Source organism: Carcharhinus amblyrhynchos, chromosome 20 (genome assembly GCF_965287045.1).
Source record: "Carcharhinus amblyrhynchos chromosome 20, sCarAmb.v2.hapA, whole genome shotgun sequence".
NCBI lineage: Eukaryota > Metazoa > Chordata > Chondrichthyes > Carcharhiniformes > Carcharhinidae > Carcharhinus > Carcharhinus amblyrhynchos.
The window spans coordinates 14414010-14433910 of NC_137343.1; the positions used below are offsets into that span (position 1 = coordinate 14414010).

General features: G+C 42.3%; 1 protein-coding gene across 2 annotated transcripts in view; it reads right to left on the minus strand.

The window, feature by feature from the left end:
• LOC145355771 (D-amino-acid oxidase-like) overlaps positions 1 to 19901 on the minus strand; it is a 28249-nt gene continuing 8348 nt past the window's right edge. For both annotated transcript variants that reach the window (XM_080208126.1, XM_080208127.1), the window contains exons 3-10: positions 12092 to 12168; positions 10452 to 10517; positions 9996 to 10050; positions 9762 to 9863; positions 8333 to 8415; positions 6438 to 6555; positions 6211 to 6309; positions 1 to 724 (exon numbers count right to left, since the gene is read on the minus strand). In XM_080208126.1, the coding sequence (XP_080064252.1) occupies positions 599 to 724; positions 6211 to 6309; positions 6438 to 6555; positions 8333 to 8415; positions 9762 to 9863; positions 9996 to 10050; positions 10452 to 10517; positions 12092 to 12168 (726 nt within the window). In that variant the 3' untranslated portion in view covers positions 1 to 598. The remainder of the gene's footprint in view (positions 725 to 6210; positions 6310 to 6437; positions 6556 to 8332; positions 8416 to 9761; positions 9864 to 9995; positions 10051 to 10451; positions 10518 to 12091; positions 12169 to 19901) is intronic.

Sequence of the window (19901 nt, forward strand, 5' to 3'; positions counted from 1 at the left end):
GGGGCTGGCCCGGGAAGTCAGCGATCAAATGATCGGATTTGTGGGAGGAGGGGTGTCACACAGCCAGTATTATGGAATCATGAGGCTGGCCTGCAATCAGGCTCACCAACAATAGGGAGACCAGCAGTGCTGGGCTACTGTGCATGTGCCAATGTCCGCAATGACAGATTGGCGTATGTGCAGTGGCCCGCTCAGCACTATGCTGCCGGCCTCACCAACGGGAATAGCACCCATTGATTTGGTTCATGGCCCCTTCTCTGAGGGGTCACGAACCAATAGTCATCTGGAAGTTGGGCAGACTCCATGAAAATTGCAGGAGTCTAGGTGATGCAAATCACTGCATTGGAGCCAACCAGGTCAGGGTGTAGGGTATGGGCCAACTGCTCACGCTAGTGGAAATCGGGGTGCTGAGAGTAGAGGCAGGAATCCTAGAATCTTGTTGCACCTGCTATTTGTAAATGGCTGCCAAGTCATTCCAACTCTGCAAAAATTTAGGTCAATGGGCACAAGGTTTTTACCTGTTTATAAGCCATTTATCATCATTTATTTGAAGAAGCAGAAGTGACAGTAAGGCAGCAAGGCAAGTGTGACTGAATAATTACAACTGGGATTTCCAGCTGGGTTTCTTCTCTTGAAGGATCCTGCCAAAGATGTTTGCGACTTCCATGGCACAGCCCCAGTGAATAGTTAGACCATAACCCCCATGACCGTAGTTGTGAATCACCTACAATATAAAAAGATAAATAGCAACATGACAAGGTTTATGGCCCTTCTTTACATCAAATCATAACATGACACAGCAGAACATCATGAAATTGGATACCAAAAGAGAAATAAACTGCATCCTGAAAAATTGAAATCAAAGCAAAAGATGTATAGCATCTCTATCAACATATGTTACAAGGATTAATATTCTGACAAAGGGTTTCCTTTTTCATACTGAAGATTAATTTGTGTTTCCTCTTTTTCAGATGGTGATGGCCCCATTTCATTTTTCCACTACCTTCTATTTTCATGAAGTCCATACTGCTAATTTCCCAAAGTTTCTCTGTTGGGCAAAACCTGGTCACCAACGGTATTAGTCACAGGCCAGTTCTGGGCTCTATTTCAGCAACGTGCCACCAAAGTGCATTTGTTTTCAGGCAAAATCAAAATAACTCAAGGGAGCTGCAGGCAACATTGCTACAGTTTGTTAATCTGTGCCTTAAGAATTCTGGGCTACACCAGTAGTCAGTAGTAGGAAGGCAGGTATGTAATTAGAAAGGGTTTAAGGCTGAGGGACTGCAGTTATTTTCTGGAGCCAGGAGGTGCACCACTGTATAAAAAACATTTTGGACCATTTACACATTGAAAGCTCTGATTAAGACAAACAGATTTAGGAGAACATATCGAAATGAGTGCAGGGATCTTCATTTCGATATCAAAGCAAGACCTGCATTGATAAAGGTCCTGATCTATTTGGTTTTGGCCCAAGCAAATCAGGCATGCGTTTCTGCTTTGCTGAATTATTTGCAATGCCTGTTTTAGGCCCATTATACAGGAGCACAATTGGAAACTTTAAATCCCATTTTGTGAAAATTCTAGAAGGGATTTGTTCTTGCAGTATTATAGTTCACCAGCAGATGGTGACTTTGTACTTTATACAGTGGCCACTGCTGAAATGGTTTGTCATGTGATTTCAGCCTTTCAGAAATGTGACATTAAAGGCAGCTTTTTGAACAATAGCACTTAGGGTGACCAACTCTTATGAAAATAAATAACTCTTTGACTGGGGAGGTGCTGGACACCATAACTCTCAGATAACCTCAGTGTGCATGCTTACAGAAAATAGGAGACAAAAGGTAAGAGGGGCGGGGGGGGGGGGGGTGGTGGAGGTGGAGAGGAGTCTTCTGTGGGTGAGGGGGAATCCCATGGTTGGGAGGGTGGGATCTGGGGTGAGAAACGCTATGTGGGGTGGGGTGTGTCCCCTGGAGGGTTGGTCTGGATCTTCATAATTGTTACCTAGCTTTCTCTGAGTAACTAATGGTGTAACCCTGTTAGAAGCTTGTGATTTAAATCACTTATATGGATGGTTCACAGCACAGTGCAATTACCTTGGGGAAGTTTGAACTTCTGGGCAATAACCAAGAAGGGTTCCCCAGTGCATCTTTAGGGCATGCCCCAATCCAATGCTGGGGAACCCAATCTTATCAAATGGTAGAATAGGTTTGATGGACCCAATGGCCTACTCTTGCACTTATTTTTTATGATTGCCCTGTTATAATGTGATGGAAATATTTGCTGGAATTCTACCACCCTGCCCGCCACACGAATCGGACCGGGCGAGGGGCAGACAATGGGAGGATCTGTTGACCTCAGGGGCAGATCTTCCAGTCTAAAATCCTAGCCTAAATTTCAGTGTAACATGACCCTATAGCTTGTTCATAAAATATTATTTATCTTTCTTTATCTTACTTGTTTGCACATTATCCGCCTTTTACTGGGGAGAAGGTACCGTGGTGGTAATATCACTGGACTAGCTGTAGAAGCCCAGGCTAATGTTCTGGGAACATGGGTCCAAAAGCCTTCATAGCTACTGGTGGAATTTTAATTCAATTAATTCATCTGGAATATGAAGCTCGTCTCAGTAATGGTGATCATGAAACTATCATTGATGTAAAAACCCATCTGGTTTACTAATGAAGGAAATCTGCCATTCCCACTGGTCATGTAATTCCATACCCACAGTAATGTGACTGAATCTTAACTGCCCTCTAGCAAACTGGACAATTAGAGGTGGGCAACAAACACTGGCCTAGCCAGTGATACCCACATCCTGTGAAAGAATAAGTCAAAAATAACACTTGTTCAAACAAAATTACAAATGTTCTTTTTTGTCAGACAAAAGCTAACAGCCCAACTGATATATGCATCAAGTCTGTAAGCATGCATCTTTCATCGTCGGAAAACTGATTGATGTCCTTTATTCCAATCAAAAGAATTGCCAAATGATTTTCAAATTCTGAATATACTGGAACTTTCAAAAGCAAATTCACTGGAATCTATGCAGGCCCCAGGATGCTGTGACTCTGGCCTTCCCTCTATGAGCTGTAAACAGGGTTTGGGATGATTTCTGGGTCTTGAAGTTGCCCCTAAGGTGGCTGATTAATGACCAAATGTCAGACTCACTGACTAATGAAGGACAGCGGACAGACTCTCAAAGTTGGAGGACAAATCAGAGGCCTTCCAGCTTGAAGGAAGCAGCAGGCTGTAATGATAGCTGAGTAAGAGAGAGGGTACTTCACCTGTCTCCAACTTTTTTATATCTGTTTTTAGCTCCCACCTACTTTCTAATTGGACCTCAGCAGGATCGAAAATCCAGCCCTCTTAAAACCTCTTACTCAAAGTTTAATCTTTGAGATATTGATCAGGATCAATTTACAGTGGCAGGACCTGCAGCAGCATTACTAAATTCCATCTGCCATCAGAATTAAAGAAGTATTGCACCTAACCTGCAATTATTAGGTAAAGTTCGAAGTTAATTTGATGGATTGATGCTGCATTACATATCTCATTATAACGGTCAGCTTGTTTCTGTTGCACTGCTGTTGCCTCTGAGACACTTGCAACTCATGCTCCACTGTGAGATTTCAGCTAACACTTCAGTGCAGTACTAAAGCAGTGCTACCTTTTTAGAGAAACTGTCTCGTAGATAGAAATTCCTCTTGTTGGTGGGGCAAATTGGAAGGTGTTAGATCTAGCACCTGATATTCTGTTCACTGGAATGGATCAGTCAGGTGGGCAATGGAAAAAATGTATTTGACCTCATCCGTACCAATCTGCTGGCTACAGATACATCTGTCCATGACAATATCAGTAAGAATGATACCATACAGTTCTTGTGGAGACGAAGTCGCGCTTTACATTGAGAATAACCTCCATTGTGTTGTGTGGCACTATCACTGAGCTGAATGGGACAGACTTCAAATTGATCTAGTTGGAAGATCTCAAGACTGGGCATCCATGAGGTGCTGTGGAATCAACAGCACAATCTGCAACCTCACGGCCCGGCATGTGCCTCACTCAACCATCAAGCCAAGGGATCAATCTGGTTCAATGGAGAATGCAGGAGAGCATGCCAGGAACAGCACCAGGCATACCTAAAAATGAGGTGTCAAACTGAAGCTACCAAACAGGACTACTTGCATGCCAAATGGCAAAAACAGCAAGTGATAGAGCTAAGTGATGCCACCATCAATGGATCAGATCTAAGCTCTGCACATCCTGCCACATCCAATCATGAACGGTAGTGGCCAATTAAACAACTAACTGGAGGAGAAGGTTCCAAAAATATCCCCATCCTCAATAATGGAGGAGCCAAGCACGTCAGTGCAAAAGGTTGAAGCATTCGCAACAATCTTCAGCCAGAAGTGCCAAGTGGATGATCCATCTTGGTCTCCTTCAGTGGTCTCCAGCATCTCAGATGCCAGTCTCCAGCCAATTCAATTCACTTCACATGATATCAACAAAAGGTCGGAGGCACTGCATACTGCGAAGATAATGGGTCCTAATAACATTCTGGCAATAGTACTGAAGACTTGTGTCCAGAACTTGCCATTCCCCTAGTCAATCTCTTTCAGTACAGTTACAATACTAACCAATAATGTGGAAAATTGTCCAGGTATGTCCTGTGCACAAGAAGCAGGGCAAATCCAACCCAGCCAATTACTGCCCAATTAGTCCACTCTCGATCATCGGTAAAAGTGATGGAAGGAGTCATCAACAGTGCTATCAAGCAGCATCTGCTCAGCAATAACCTGCTCAGTGACGTCCAGTTTGGGTTTCGCCGTGGTCACTCATTGCAACCTTGGTTCAAACATGGACGAAAGAGCTGAATTTCAGAGGTGAGGAGAGAGTAACAGAACTTGACATCAAGGCCGCATTCGACCGAGTATGGCAGCAAAGAGCCTTAGCAAAACTAGATTCAATGAGAATCGGGGGCAAACAGTCCGCTGGTTGGAGTCATGCCTGGTACATAAAAAGATAGTTATGGAGGGTCAGTCATCTCAGGTCCAGGACATCTCTGCAGGAGTCCCTCAGGGTAGTGTCCTAGCTCCAACAATCTTTGGCTGCTTCATCAATGACCTTCCCTCTGTCATAAGGTCAGAAGTGGGGATGTTCGCTGATGATTGCACAATGTTCAGCACCATATGTGATTCCTCAGATACTGAAGCAGTCCATGCTCAAATGCAACAAGATTTGGACAGTATCCAGGCTTGGACTGACAAGCGACAAGTAACATTTGCAACACACAAATGCCAGACAATGGCACCACCAATAAGAGGCAACCTAACCACCACCCCTTGACACTCAATGGTGTTACCATCACTGAATCCCCCACTGTCAACATCCTTGGGGTTACCACTGACCATAAGATCAACTGGACTCACCACATAAACACAGTGGCTACAAAAGAAGATCAGAGGCTAGGAATATTGCGGTGAGTAACTCACCTCCTGACTCCCCAAATCCTATCCACCATCTACAAGGCACAAGTCGGGAGTGTGATGGAATAGTCCTCACTTGCCTGGATGGGTGCAGCTCCAACAACACTCAAGAAGCTTGACATCATCCAGGACAGAGCAGCTTGTTTGACTTCCACCACACCTACAAACATCCACTCCCTCCATCACTCAGTAGCAGCAGTGTGTACTATCTACAAGATGCACTGTAGCAATTCACCAAAGATCCTTAGACAGCACCTTCCAATCCCACTTCCAGTTAGAAGGACAAGGGCAGCAGGTATATGGGAACACCACCACCTGCAAGTCCCCCTCCAAGCCACTCACAATCCTGACCTGTAAATATATCGCCATTCCTTCACAGTTGCTGGGTCAAAATCCTGGAATTCCCTGCCTATTGGCATTGTGGGCTAACCCACAGTACATAGACTGCAACGATTCAGGACGGCAGCTCACCATCACCTTCTCAAGGGCAACTAGGGAGGGACAATAAATGCTGGCCAGCCAGTGACACCCAGGTCCCAGGAATGAATTTAAAAAAGCAGCATAAGCTGTAAGTTAGCAAATTAAATAAAAATATTCTTCAATGATTGTAGCAGAGTGAAACTTCATGTTCGATGCTTTATTTTAAGTTTACCTCATGCTTCTTCATCTTTTTTCTTTTGTTCACCATTTTAAAATTTTTATTATTTCTGCTTTGGTGTCATACCTCTAATTTCCCTGGCCCTACATTAAAGGTCTGTCGTTCTATACGGATCCTGTTACGGACAGGTCGAAGTCCAGTCCAGTCTTCAACTATCCTGGCATTCTGCAAGAAGTTAATTTGTTAAGAAATTAACAAAAACTAATCATTCAAATATTTTTCCATGTGATTTTTTTTTTCCTCCACAGCAATTCTGATTTACAATATATTAGAATAAAGCTCTTAGTACCAACCTTCAGACTAGGTACAAGTTTGCAGGCACCTTCCCACACTATATTGTGGTCTTTGGGATCATTCTCTTCATTCCAATTCCCAAGCTGAAAGATTCCTCCCACAGTTACTAATTTGCTCCTGAAATAAGAAAACAATAAAACTAACTGCAATGCAGTTTTTAAATTGAAGGTGACACACAACCTTTGTCTCAGTACAAAGCTTACTTCTCAGCAAGTAACAGTGCTATAATATGTATAGCTGAAAGATCTGCATATGTTGGCAACCTGTGTTCTTTATTTTCAGGCTGGGAACATTTTTAGTTGTCAAGCAACAAGTGGTGCACTTTTCCATATGCATGGTCTTCTTGGGAAAGTGGGATTATGTTAGTTCTGATTGGCAACCCTACTCTAACCCCTGTCACCAAAGTTTAGCCAATAGAAAGCTCATTATGTGAGGAACCACAAAAGCAATCTTGAGTCTTGGTGCATTGAATACCTCAGTCATTCTGCATGGGAAGGTACAATTCAGAGGACTGACACTTCCTCACAGGGAGGGAAAGAAAGATAGAGGGACATTAATCTATGCTGCTTTTTCACAGCTCCTAGATACCAGCCACATATTGCACACCCACCAACATCAGTGCAGGGGCGGATAGATCAAAAGAAGGAAGGACTCTCATCCTCGTGAAAGGCAGAAAAGGAAGATTAATTTGTTATGCAGTATCTTGTGAAAATATTGTTCCTGGATTAGCATATTTATAAACAGAAGAATAACGGGTAAAATTCTCCCAAAAAATTCGAAGTGCCAGATTTGCATAAAAACTGGGGTAAATCCCGCTGTTTTTTTCAATGGGACTTTCAAAATGAATCTCTCACATTCTGTGCATCACAGAATGCAGTAGCATGAATCACAATGTAAAGCTTTGGGTGGGGCCCATTCCTACTGGAGAGACAGTCAACATAGCGCTGAGCAGGCCACTATGAATGCGCTGATCTATCAGTGCCGAAATCAACACATGCACAGTAGCCCTGCACTATCGGCTTCCTGATCACTGGCCAGCCCAATTGCTGGCCAGCACCCCTCCCCCCACCTCCCCCAACCCCACTGATCGCTGGTCTCCAGCCCTGGCACTGACACATCCCCCCCAGCAGTCCTGATCACTCTGAATGCCACCCCACTGCAGGCCATCCCCTATCCTAACGGCTAGCCCCAATCACTGTCCACGCTCCCTTTGTCACTGATCCCAAGTGAACAGTGGCAGTGGGAGCCCCCAGCCCACCAATCACTCCCAGAGATCCTGCCTCCCAAAAGGCCCCATCCCCTGACCTCACTCCTTGGCACTGCCCAATGTCTGGTAAGCACTGCCAAGGTACCCCTGGCATTGCCACCTTGTCCCTTGGGCAATGGCAGACTTCAGTCCAGGGCCCACTAATAAAACGTAAATGTCGATTAAAATAATTTATTCAGTTTTGCGCCGATTATTGGCACAGAGCTGACGACACTGGAATTTCGGCAGCTGAAGACATGTGGAGGCCATGGCGCCCAGTGGGAAGCCCGCTACACAGCCTCCACTTACGTCTCCCAGCCCACTGCTCTGCTGTAAGGTGCGCTGGTTGAATTGCCCCCAACAAGTTTATAAAGCTTACTGTCGCAGCCCATTTTTATCTATTTATTCAACTGAACCATGGAAGAATAGAAAATAAACAGCACAAAAAAACAATAAAGCTGAGAGGAAAAGGAGAGAGACAATCAAAATCAAAGATAATGAGGGCTGACTGAAAAGGGAATAAACAAAATTCCAGAGAACTTGACAGACACTAGGATAATTGCAGCTTTATTTATTTTCTGCATTCAGACAAGCTGTTCTCCTATCAATCTTTCCTATTGTAGCTTTCAGTCCTTTGATTATACCTACCCTGGTATAATATATGGCTTAGAATAAATCCCAGCCTTCTGATCGTGTGACAGAATGAAGTGCTTTATCCATGGCGCATGAACCTGAAAATCATTTTAAATAGATGAGAGATTGAATAACTGCAATATTGGGTAGATTGAAACAATATTCACAATTTGAAAATTATTATATGTGTGAGAATTTCAGGTTCATTGGGAGGGAGCAAAAATTAGGACTGGTAAATTATTTGCCACCTGGTTATGGTAAATTATTTGCTAAATTACTACTATATGAAAATAGCAATCCAATAATGAGACATTTTCAGCATTGTTAATGCTGGGTTCATAATTTCCTAAGTTTAAAGTGGGGGTGGGTTTACCAAATTCAACCTGCATAGAAGCAGCAGTCCAGCCCAACTCCAGGGGGGAGTGGCAGGGTCACCCTCTTGCCACCAGCCTGAGCCTGCCAAAACCTCAGGACCCCTGGGGACTCTTCATCTACAGTCTGGTAATGACAGAAGGCATATGGGCACTGGAACTACCTGTCTGACACCCCTCAGGGCCCAAGGCACCAGGCCAGGGTATCACTGCCGGGATGTCAGGATGCAGTGAACTGTTGGCACTGCTGAGGCACATGGTCTGAGGTGGGCATGAGTGAGGCTCTGACAGAGCCTAGGGGGCTGTGAATGTAGTGAGGAGTTGTCACCCATGATTTGAGTGGTGGGGGGAGGAGGATACCCCTCTTTGCTGAGGGGTTGGTGGCACTCCCTTAGACAATGACAGGGGTGGGGGGTGTGGGGTCACCATTTCAGTTTTTTGGGAGGGTGAGCCTGTTTCTGACCTCGGAGATTGGGGTGCCCTTTAAAAAGGGGCCCCTGTCTCTGAACAGCTGGTTTGGCTGGCAGATTTCTTGGAATGCATCAATTTGCATCTATCAGGTGGGTGAATTCCACCTGACAGATGCTGTCAGTGCCATGGGGAAACACTCTGGTCTTCGGGAGAATGACGCCCATGGTATTTAAGTGGGCAAATTCCAATTAACTCAACTGTAGTGGGTGGATTCAAATAACTTAAGATAATGAAGTGAATATTGAGTTAATTTGGTAGCATGGTTTCCCATGCACTATGTGACTTCAGGTTGGCATTCACACCAGTCCAAATATGACACTTCCACTGCTTTCAGTAGCGGAACTCTGAGTTATGTTCTGCTCCTGTTATTACGAATACTATTACAACAAACTCATATACTTTATGATATGGGAGAGGGATAGACACATCAGTGCAGTTCATTGGAACTTCAGTATTGCACTTAGAGTCATATCAAGAGACGCCTGAGTTAAGGTTCTTGCCGCCCTCTTGCTACTTGCTGTGAAGGATCCATGAAATTGGGAGAAAATAATAATTTTCCTGATCCTTGTGGTGATTATTAGTTATAAAGTAAACTCATTTACCTTTATGATCTGCCCTCTAGCAGGTTTCAGTTCTGGGTCTGGCTGCAGCTCTTGGGCTCGGATGCCTGTACAATTCACTACCACATCAAAGTCTGGAGATAACTAACATAGATACAGGCATAAAACAAACGCATGTATAAAAACATACTGATGCACAAAAACACAGGCACACTAATAATGTTACATAGGAACAATACATCAGGGATTATATGCCATAATATTGATTGAGAATACCTCTTGGAAGGAAGTGATTTTCTTCTGAACAAACTGGACTCCATGTTCTTTTAACCTTAAATATGATGAAAGATGTCTAAAGTTCTAAAGAATGCATAGTATTATTTAAAATTATATTTCTATTGTGTCTTGCTAATACTTAGCACATGAATAAACTTCAGGCTCTCCCTACTAAATGTAACCATCTCACCTTTTCTTCACCATTCAACGCTTCCAAGCTATGATAGGATTTAAACAGGAATTCACTGCGGAGGTACGACAGTCACCGGTAGCAAATCTTGGGCCTACATAGTGCTATTTCCCGATTTGGGAATATGCCCAGTAGAATTCTAATCTCCCTAAAACCTACATTTTATTTTAATGCGTGCATTGTAGCCCTTATAAGAATTGAGATCCTCAGCCACCAAAGGCCAATTCTGAGCAGAAATGAACTGGATAAAAGTTATTGTTTCTTACCTCTCCATCAACCACGGTAAATAACTCTTTCCCTCCAACATTACTGCAGTGTTAAACCAACCATAGCTGCAAAACAGAGAACATCCATAATTGAGCAGCTGATCTGTTTGTTATTGGGTCACACCAAAAACCAGTGGTAGGGAAGATTTATTCTAAATGTGAAGTCCAACAAAATTATAAACCTCAACAGCATTGCAATTTCCTTTTACACAGTGTACAAAGGAAGTCTTTCCCCGTAACTGTTATTAACTTTTCATTCATATGTTTGGACTAAGACATTAAACTTGCACATTTTAAAGGTGACATGCAAGTCTAGAAAGAATGATTTGTTTTTGAATGCTTCCATGACTTCAGCCCGCTTTATCGCTGTAAGCTCTTCCTGCCCTAAAACCCTTGGAGTTTTCTCTTATGGATACTGTTTCGTGCAACACCAGTTTTCATCACCCCCGATGCCAGCCATGCCTTCCACTGCTCAAGCCCTTACCTCAGAAATCACATTCCTAAAACTTCTGCATAGTCACTATCTTCTCTTCAAGATTTTGCTCGAAACATAGCTATTCGACCAAATCTTGGCGACCTGTTCTAACCTCTATAGAATCATACAGTGCGAAGGAGGTCATTTGGCTCATCGAGTCTGCACCAACCACAAACCCCACCCAGGCTCTATCCCCCTAACCCCATGTGTTTACCTTAGCTATTCTACCTGACACTAAGGGGCAATTCAGCACTGCCAATCCACCTAACCTGCACATCCGTGGTCTGAGGGAGGAAACTGGAGCAACTGGAGGAAAAACACCCAGGCACAGGGAAAAGGCGCAAACTCCATACAGGCGGTGACCCAAGCCGGGATTCAAACCCAGGTCCTCGACGTTGTGAGGCAGCAATGCTAACGACTCTATCACATGCTGCCTGACTGTGCCACCATGCCGCCCTGCATAACTCAGTGTCAGATTTTCTCTGATAGTATTCCTGTGAAGCTCCTTGGAACAATTTACTACCTTAAAGAGGCTTATAATTTTAAACTGTTGTGACAACTGGGTGACCCTAAAACAAATTCCATTTTTAACACTTCTTCACTTAGTACTTATCAGGACTTAGTGTGAGGAGAATTAGGCAAGAAATTCTGTATTTTGTCTTATAATACAGAAAAATACCCTGACCCTGGAACTCCTAGGTATGAAGAGGGCAGGAGGTTTGATTTGCACTCAGAGGGAGCCCAAGTTTGCAAAGAACTGATTACTCCGCTCTTTTAGACATGTGAGGACCTGAAATGCAGGTTCATTTTAATTTTGGAGTGGATGCCTTAAAAAATATACCTTTTGTCTCCAACCTGATTGAATTTAATAGGATGAGATTTAGTGTTATCAGCATAGTCAGTTGATAAGTATTCTGACACAGGGTCATTGATTATCCTAGCCATTGAAAAATCGACCAGGAGCATTTTTGTAAATTCAGAATAACAGTTTGAACTTTCCTTGATGAATAGTTGTACTCAGAAAGATTGTTCATTAACATAAACACCAATAACTGTTGTTTAATATGTGACGCTTTCACTCTGTCAATTTCAGCATTCCAGTTTTCAGTGATATCATTGTGAAGGTATTTTGGGATTGCTCAGAACTTTTTGGGAAAATAATGACCTAAATCCAGGAAACAGCTTGAGTTCTTCTTCTGTCAAATGTCTAAATCCCAAAACAGCATTTTTCCAGGATGGGTCCTGTGAGGAAGAATAAGCAAAGAATCAAGTTGGATGCATTTTCCTTAGGTCCTGATAGGTCAGAACATTATAATATGTTTCCTTGCTATAATCTCAATTTCACATTAACAAATAGTAAATGAGCCACTTCCTCCTGTAGTGTAGTGGTTGTCACGTTTGCCTCACAAGCAAAAAGTGCCCACACAATAGAATATGAGTGTTGATCAACAAAACAATATCCTATTTGTCTATCCTTCTGTTTACCTAGCTCTCTGTGATTAGTGTTGCACTGTTTGTTGTTGGAACAAGTCCATTGGCATTGGGTTATTTGACAATGGCGTGATACTAAGAGGAAACCAACCGGTTTCCTGTATGAACTCAGACAGATGCTCATAGTCAGAAAAGATCAGTTTGCTGTGGAATGTAGTAATTAAGTGTCATGTCTATCAGAAAGAATCCATTTACAGGAAAATAAAATGATATTTTTAGAAGTTAGTATCACAACTGAAAGTTGTCACCAGCTTCTGAAGAATTTTTAATGTGATGTGAGAATATATAGATTGAATCCTTTACAGTGTGCAATATTAGGGTTGTAATGATATTGTGCTATTTTGATATATTTTCTGTAAGGTGGGGTTGCTTTAAGAGGCAGTGTTGTGTTTCAGGGGTCAGTTTTTCTGGTAAACATGCAGCAGATGCTCAGAATGCAAGCTAATAATTGATTTTAGCTGGGAATGTGTTACTTCATAGAGTTAATTGAGCTTTTATTAATGTAGATTTCTTCTAGGATTTTACACTAGATGTGTAGAGTCATGTGAATGCTTGATAACGTTGATTGACAGAGATTAGTCATGTGATTAATGGGAGGAGCTAAGCTTCCAAGAAAAAAGGGTTTCAGTTTCATTTTAAAATACAAGCAGTTGCCACCTGGGCTGCTAACAGAAACCAGGTATCTCTCTGTCTCTCTCCAGAGAGGTTCTGTCAGTTCCATGACTGTTAAGCTAATTCACAAGCAAGTATACTTATGTTTTGCTAGCTAATTGTGAAGTGGGTTTAAGTCTATACGAGGAATATTGCTTAAATTGGAACTCATTGTGAATGGTTAGCAGTTAAGACTTGCACCTGATCATGTTTAAGTATTAGTCAATTGTTAAAGGTTAAGCTAATTCATTTGTTATAGTTAAACTTTGTTGTTAAATTAAATATGTTTTGATAAAAGCTTCCTACTTTGTCAGTAGAATCGTACTGGAATGAAACATCTTATTCTCACACTAATGGCAAAATAGAAATTTTTAGGGTCTAGAATGGCTTCATAATATACCTCAGTGCTTCTGATTCTCGTATCCATCATGATATAGCTTAGACAGAAAGGCCAGTGATATCAACTTATAGACATGAAAGCCTAGAAATGACTGCTGGTAATATTAATGCATGTTTAATATGTATATATTAAATTCTTTTGTTTGATTCTCTGGCAAGTTATTATTGAACAAAGCTGCTTATGCCAGAATTAACTGACAGGAAGAATGTCATAAATTCATGAAGTGCTAATTCACTAATTATACCAAATGTAAATTCTAAGCATGTATCCTTGACAGATTTTCTTTAGTTTCCCCTTTTGCAATAATTGCAGTCAGTTACAATGGCCAAAACTTCACGTTGTGCTGGTAAATGTATGTTATTTTGTATTTAAACACAAAAATGTCAACAGAAAATGAGCAGAGTTCTTGCAAAATTCTTCCCTTCCTCAAATCAGAGAATACTAACTATGGATCAATGAGGCTATAAAAGAAAAGATGAAAAAGGTAATTATAATAAAATGTTTCTATTGCACTCACTGCATAAATTACATGCTTTAACCATCATAACAATATTGATGTTCACATTGATAATACAAACACAGTGATCAATATTGACTCATCTAGAAACTGTCAAAAGTAAGACTTTTCATCTGTAGCTTATTAGGATTGAAGAGTAATTGGTATTTGGCTTGTGCCCACTTTTGCTTTTATGAATTGAGACACTTTGGATATACAGAGCCATTGTAATACGCAAATATCTACTTCAACTCTTTGTTTAACAATGTATTAAGTCACATAATAACCCATCACTGTTTCCTGTTTGACACTTGATTAGTTTCCTCTCAGTGGAATCTTTAGTGTTCTCAGGGACGTGCAATGGGACCTTCGGTGTCTTAGCATATATAAAGCTTATAAGGAAATAGACAGTTGCCCTTTAAAGTTTGCAGATCATACTAAGTGAAAAGGTACAGGTAATTTGTTAGATACCAGAGCAGAAACACCAAAGTGTATTAAGAAGTCTAACAAGATCCCAACAGTTTTTCTATTTTGGCATTAGTGTAAGGATAAGGTGTTTCACTCAGGTGTGATTCTATTGACACACTAGGAAGTTTTTATCAAAACAAACTTTATTTAACAATACAGTTTAACACTAACGAATGAATTAGCTTAATGTTTACCAATTGAAATGTTGAAACATGACAAGATGCAGTTCTTAACTGTGAACCTATCTCTATTAGTTCCAATTAAAGTAATATAAGAACATAAGAACATAAGAAATAGGAGCAGGAGTAGGCCATCCAGCCCTTCGAGCCTGCCCCGCCATTCAATAAGATCATGGCTGATCTGTTGTAGCTCAGTTCCACTTTCCCGCCCTCTCCCCATAACCCTTAATCCCCTCTCTTATCAAGAACCCATCAACCCGCTTCTTAAAAATATTTAGCGAGGCAGCCTCCACCACTTCAACGGGCAGAGAATTCCAGAGATTCACCACCCTTTGAGTGAAGAAGTTCCTCCTCAACTCCGTTCTAAACCGCCTCCCCTTTATCTTGAGGCTGTGCCCCCTAGTCCTACTGTCTTTTTTGAGCGGGAAGAGTCTCTCCACCTCTATCCTATCCATCCCATTCATCATCTTATACGTCTCAATGAGATCTCCCCTCATTCTTCTAAACTCTAACGAGTACAAGCCTAGTTTATTCAGCCTCTCCTCATAGCTCAATCCCCTCAACTCCGGCATCAGCCTAGTAAACCTCCTCTGCACTCCCTCCAGTGCCAAAATATCCTTGCGCAGGTGCGGCGCCCAAAACTGCACACAGTACTCCAGCTGCGGCCTCACCAATGCCCTATACAGCTGCAGCAAGACCTCCCTACTTTTATATTCAATCCCCCTCGCTATGAAGGCCAGCATCCCATTTGCCTTCCTGACCACCTGCTGCACCTGCAAGCTGGGTTTTTGCGACTCATGCACAAGGACCCCGAGGTCCCTCTGCACCGTCGCCTGCTGCAGTTTTTCGCCACGTAAGTAATAGTCCTTCCTACCATTCTTCCTACCAAAGTGGACCACCTCGCACTTGCCAACATTAAATTCCATTTGCCATTTCCTGGCCCATTCGCCCAGCCTATCTAGATCCTTCTGCAGACTCTCCACACCCTCCGCACAATTTGCCTTTCCCCCAATCTTGGTGTCATCAGCAAATTTCGACACCCTGCACTCGGTTCCCTCCTCCAGATCATCTATATAAATGGTAAATAGCTGAGGCCCCAGCACCGACCCCTGGGGCACCCCACTAGTCACCAACCGCCAATCCGAATAGCACCCATTGACCCCCACTCTCTGCCTCCTATTTGACAACCAATCCTCTATCCACGCTAACACCCTACCCCCAACTCCATGTCCCCTGACCTTCTGCAATAACCTCTTGTGAGGTACCTTGTCAAACGCCTTCTGAAAATCCAGAAAGACCACATCCACCGGCTCTCCTCTATCCACTGCCCTAGACACATCCTCATAGAACTCCAGTAAATTTGTCAGACACGACTTCCCTTTAATGAAACCGTGTTGCGTCCGCCCTATCAAGCAATTCCCTTCAAGATGCCTCGCAATTTCCTCCTTAATGACGGATTCTAACATTTTACCTACCACAGACGTTAAACTAACCGGCCTATAATTCCCCGCCTTTTGCCTGGCACCCTTCTTAAACAACGGCGTAACATTAGCCGTTTTCCAATCTTCCGGCACTTCCCCGGAATCCAGCGACGTCTGGAAAATAACCACCAAGGCATCCACTATCACCTCCGCCATTTCTTTCAGAACCCTCGGATGCATTCCATCCGGTCCTGGGGACTTGTCCACAATCAGCCCCTCCAGTCTGTCGAGCACCACCTCTCTAGTAACAGTAATGTCATTAAGACCCTCCATTCCTACCACCTTTCCATCGCTAACACCCGGCAAATTATTCACGTCCTCCTCCGTGAAGACAGAAACAAAAAAGTTATTCAAGACCTTAGCCATATCCCCATCCCCTACCACTAGCTCCCCTTTCTCATCCTCTAAAGGACCAACGTTCACCCTAGCCAGCCTCTTCCTTTTTATATATTTATAAAAACTCTTGCTATCCTTTTTTATATTAAGTGCTAGCCCAGCCTCATAGCTTCTCCTACCCTCCTTTATCAACTTCTTTGTCAATCTTTGTTGACATTTAAACCTTTCCCAATCCTCTTCTCGCCCACTACTCTTAGCTACTCTAAATTCCTCCGCTTTTAATTTAACACTTTCCTTCACCTCCTTCGTTATCCACGGCTTATTACCTCCCTTCCTACTGTCCTTTTTAACCATCGGAATAAATTTCTGCTGAGCACCAAGAAAGATCTCCTTAAAGATCCTCCACTGCTCCTCAGCAGACCTACCTTCCAACGCACTCCCCCAGTCCACATTCGCCAATTCTTCTCTCATCCTACCATACTCCCCTCTATTCAAACAAAGGACGCGTGTCCGGGAACCCACTTTCTCCTCCTCCATCTGCACCAGAAACTCCACCATACAATGATCACTCTTATCAACTAAAACCCCTCTTCAAAATCAGTCAGCAAATGCCCGAGCTTACATGTTTGTACTTGTGAACAGTTCTAGAGCCTTTGAACATCTCTAGAAAGAGGCAGAGAGAGAGAGAGAGAGAGAGACAGAAAAGATACCTGCCACTGACAACTCCAAGCAGCAGCCTTCAGAGAGAAAGAGACAGAAAGACACCTCTTTCTCCTTTTAGGAGCAGGTAGAAACTAAATAAAACAGAAGAGTGTTTTCCCTGCAAGATTAGCTCTGTCCATTCATGTGACTCTGCTTCTGTCAATCAACCTGATCAAGTCCCTACTCTGTAACCTCAGGGGAAAAACCAAAAAAAAAAGTAAAATGCATTAACTCAGATCAAAACAAATCATCTCTAGCTAAAATCAATCATTAGACTGCATTCTCAGCATGTGAGTTGCCTAGTGCAGGCAATTCAGCATCATGTAAGGCACAGCATCATGTAATGCACAGCTGAATTTTAAACATACTGCTTCCAAGAAACGTGATAAAAAAATTTCATAATGGCACAGTATCATCACACACTTGAATAGCTAGAAACAGGAAGCTACAAAGAGACATAAATATAATCAGTGGACAGGCAAAAAAAAGGAAGTAAGGCTTGAGTTGTACATAGTCCTGGTCGACCTTATCTGCGGTACAGCATTCAGTTTTGGGATTGCATTCAGTTTTGGGAAAGATATATTGAAGTAAGGTACTACCCATCAGAATAATATCATGACCTAATGGGTTAAATAATAAGGACAAACTGCACTAACTTGGCTTGTATTTGCTGGAATCTAGATTGTTAAGGGACAATCTAAATTGAATATTTAAAATGATGATATTTGAGAAGATTGTTTTGAAACCATGCTTTATGAATAAATTACTTAATGAATCTACTGTCTGAAACCACTAATTGAATTTTTAGAATGATTAAAGCCACATTAAAATAACTTGAAATCATAAAGATGGCTGTACGAATGTATCACTTTACCTTTGACATTCTAATACCGTTAAGTGGAGCCTAACTGATTGCAAAAGTCCATCAAAGACTCCAAGGGAATGTGAATGAACCACATCCCTTGCTCCATTTGCAGAACATCCAGACTCAACTGGGTGGGGAACCAGCATTAGACATAATAGGTGGGATCTTGAGCCTGCATTCACCATTCGCGATAATGCAAGATGTGGTGAAACCCAGCTGTTCTCCCTGGAAAGACAGAGGATGAGGGGTGACCTAATAGAGGTGTATAAAATTGTGAAGGGCATAGTTAGGGTGAACAATGGGAAGCTTTTTCCCAGGTCGGAGGTGACAAACACAAGTGGTCACAAGTTCAAGGTTAAGGGGGCAAGGTTCAACACAGATGTCAGGGGGATGTATTTTACAGAGGGTGGTGGGGGCCTGGAATGCGCTGCCAAGCAAGGTGGTTGAGGCGGACACGCTGGGATCGTTTAAGATTTATCTAGATACCCACATGAACAGACTGGGAATAGAGGGATACAAATGAATGGTTTAGTTGGGCGCATGAGCGGCGCAGGCTTGGAGGGCCGAAGGGCCTGTTCCTGTGCCATACTGTTCTTTGTTCTACAAACAGCTTCTGTTAATGTTGATCCAATGGAGGCGTCTCAGTCCACAGAATTACACCTCTCTACAAGAGACAGAAAAAACCCACAAAGACTTGAATTGTCCAACTTGTGTATAATGTTTAGTTAGAATTTGGTCTTGAGTAACTTAGTTTTGAAGATTGTAAAAAAGAATTAAAGAGGGAGACATATGGTGATTGTCCCTTTGAGGGCAACTTCGCAGAAGATGGTCATCTGGCTTGAGGGACAAATAAGGATTGAAAGTGGGTAATTACCCCAGGAAGTGGAGTTTTATCTTAGGCAGAAGACATCTAAAAACTATAACTACTGTTCACTAGGCCTTAGCCATACATGAGGAAAATACAATGACAGAGCTGTTAAGGTGCAAGGTGGGAAGGCTATTATTTTAACCAAATATCTTCATATTATTGGGACATTGAGACAGTTTAAAGAATTGATAATTGTATTTGTGGGCATTAGGAAAAAGGTACAAGTTTAAGCTTAATTTGTGTTTCTGTTTCGTGTGACAAGAAAAGATAGCTATGTTTTCAGTTAGCTATGTGCTAAACAAAGGTGCCTGCATGTCTACAGTTTCGCTTCATTTTAAACTTTGCCTGCATTGTAAATAAGGTTTACGATGTAGAAGCAATTACAAGTTCTTAAAAAAAACTAAGTTGTTCCTTAGCAACCAGAGGCCCACACTGAAAACTAGAAGCATTTGAGTTCAACTGGAACCAAGTAACTGAGAAAAAAGCAGCTCTCACAGAAACTGCCAATACAGACAGCATAATAAAGAAGGGCTGAAAGATACTCCCAAAAGCTAATGAACAGACAGCTTCAAAAAGTGGGGAATGAAAAGAGGAGTCCCAGCAAGAGTGAAGTCAGGGGGACAAAGAACCATAATTTGAACAAGGTGCTGTTCACTGAAGTTAAAGAAAAGGACAGAGAGATTACAGATAGAGCTGATAGGTGCAGATCTGGAAATAGCTAGCAGCGAGAAGCTAGACGTCAAAGTAATCCTCATGTTGGTGACACCTTAATACAGTTTGTGAAGCTGTTATGTTCTGTTGGCATGGCTGAGGTACTTGACGCATTGTGTAGAAATGTGCACGCATGTGGTGATTCAGAGTAAAGGAATACCGGGAGGAGAAATCAAAACACTAGATGTATATGCTTTGTGAAGGTATCTAAGCAAAAGGGAGAAGATTCCAAAATGTGTCCTTTGAGACTGGTGATTGGTTTAGAAGTGAGACCAGTTGGTTTACTGTGTGACAAGAATTTGGGGGATTTGATAAGAAATCCACAGA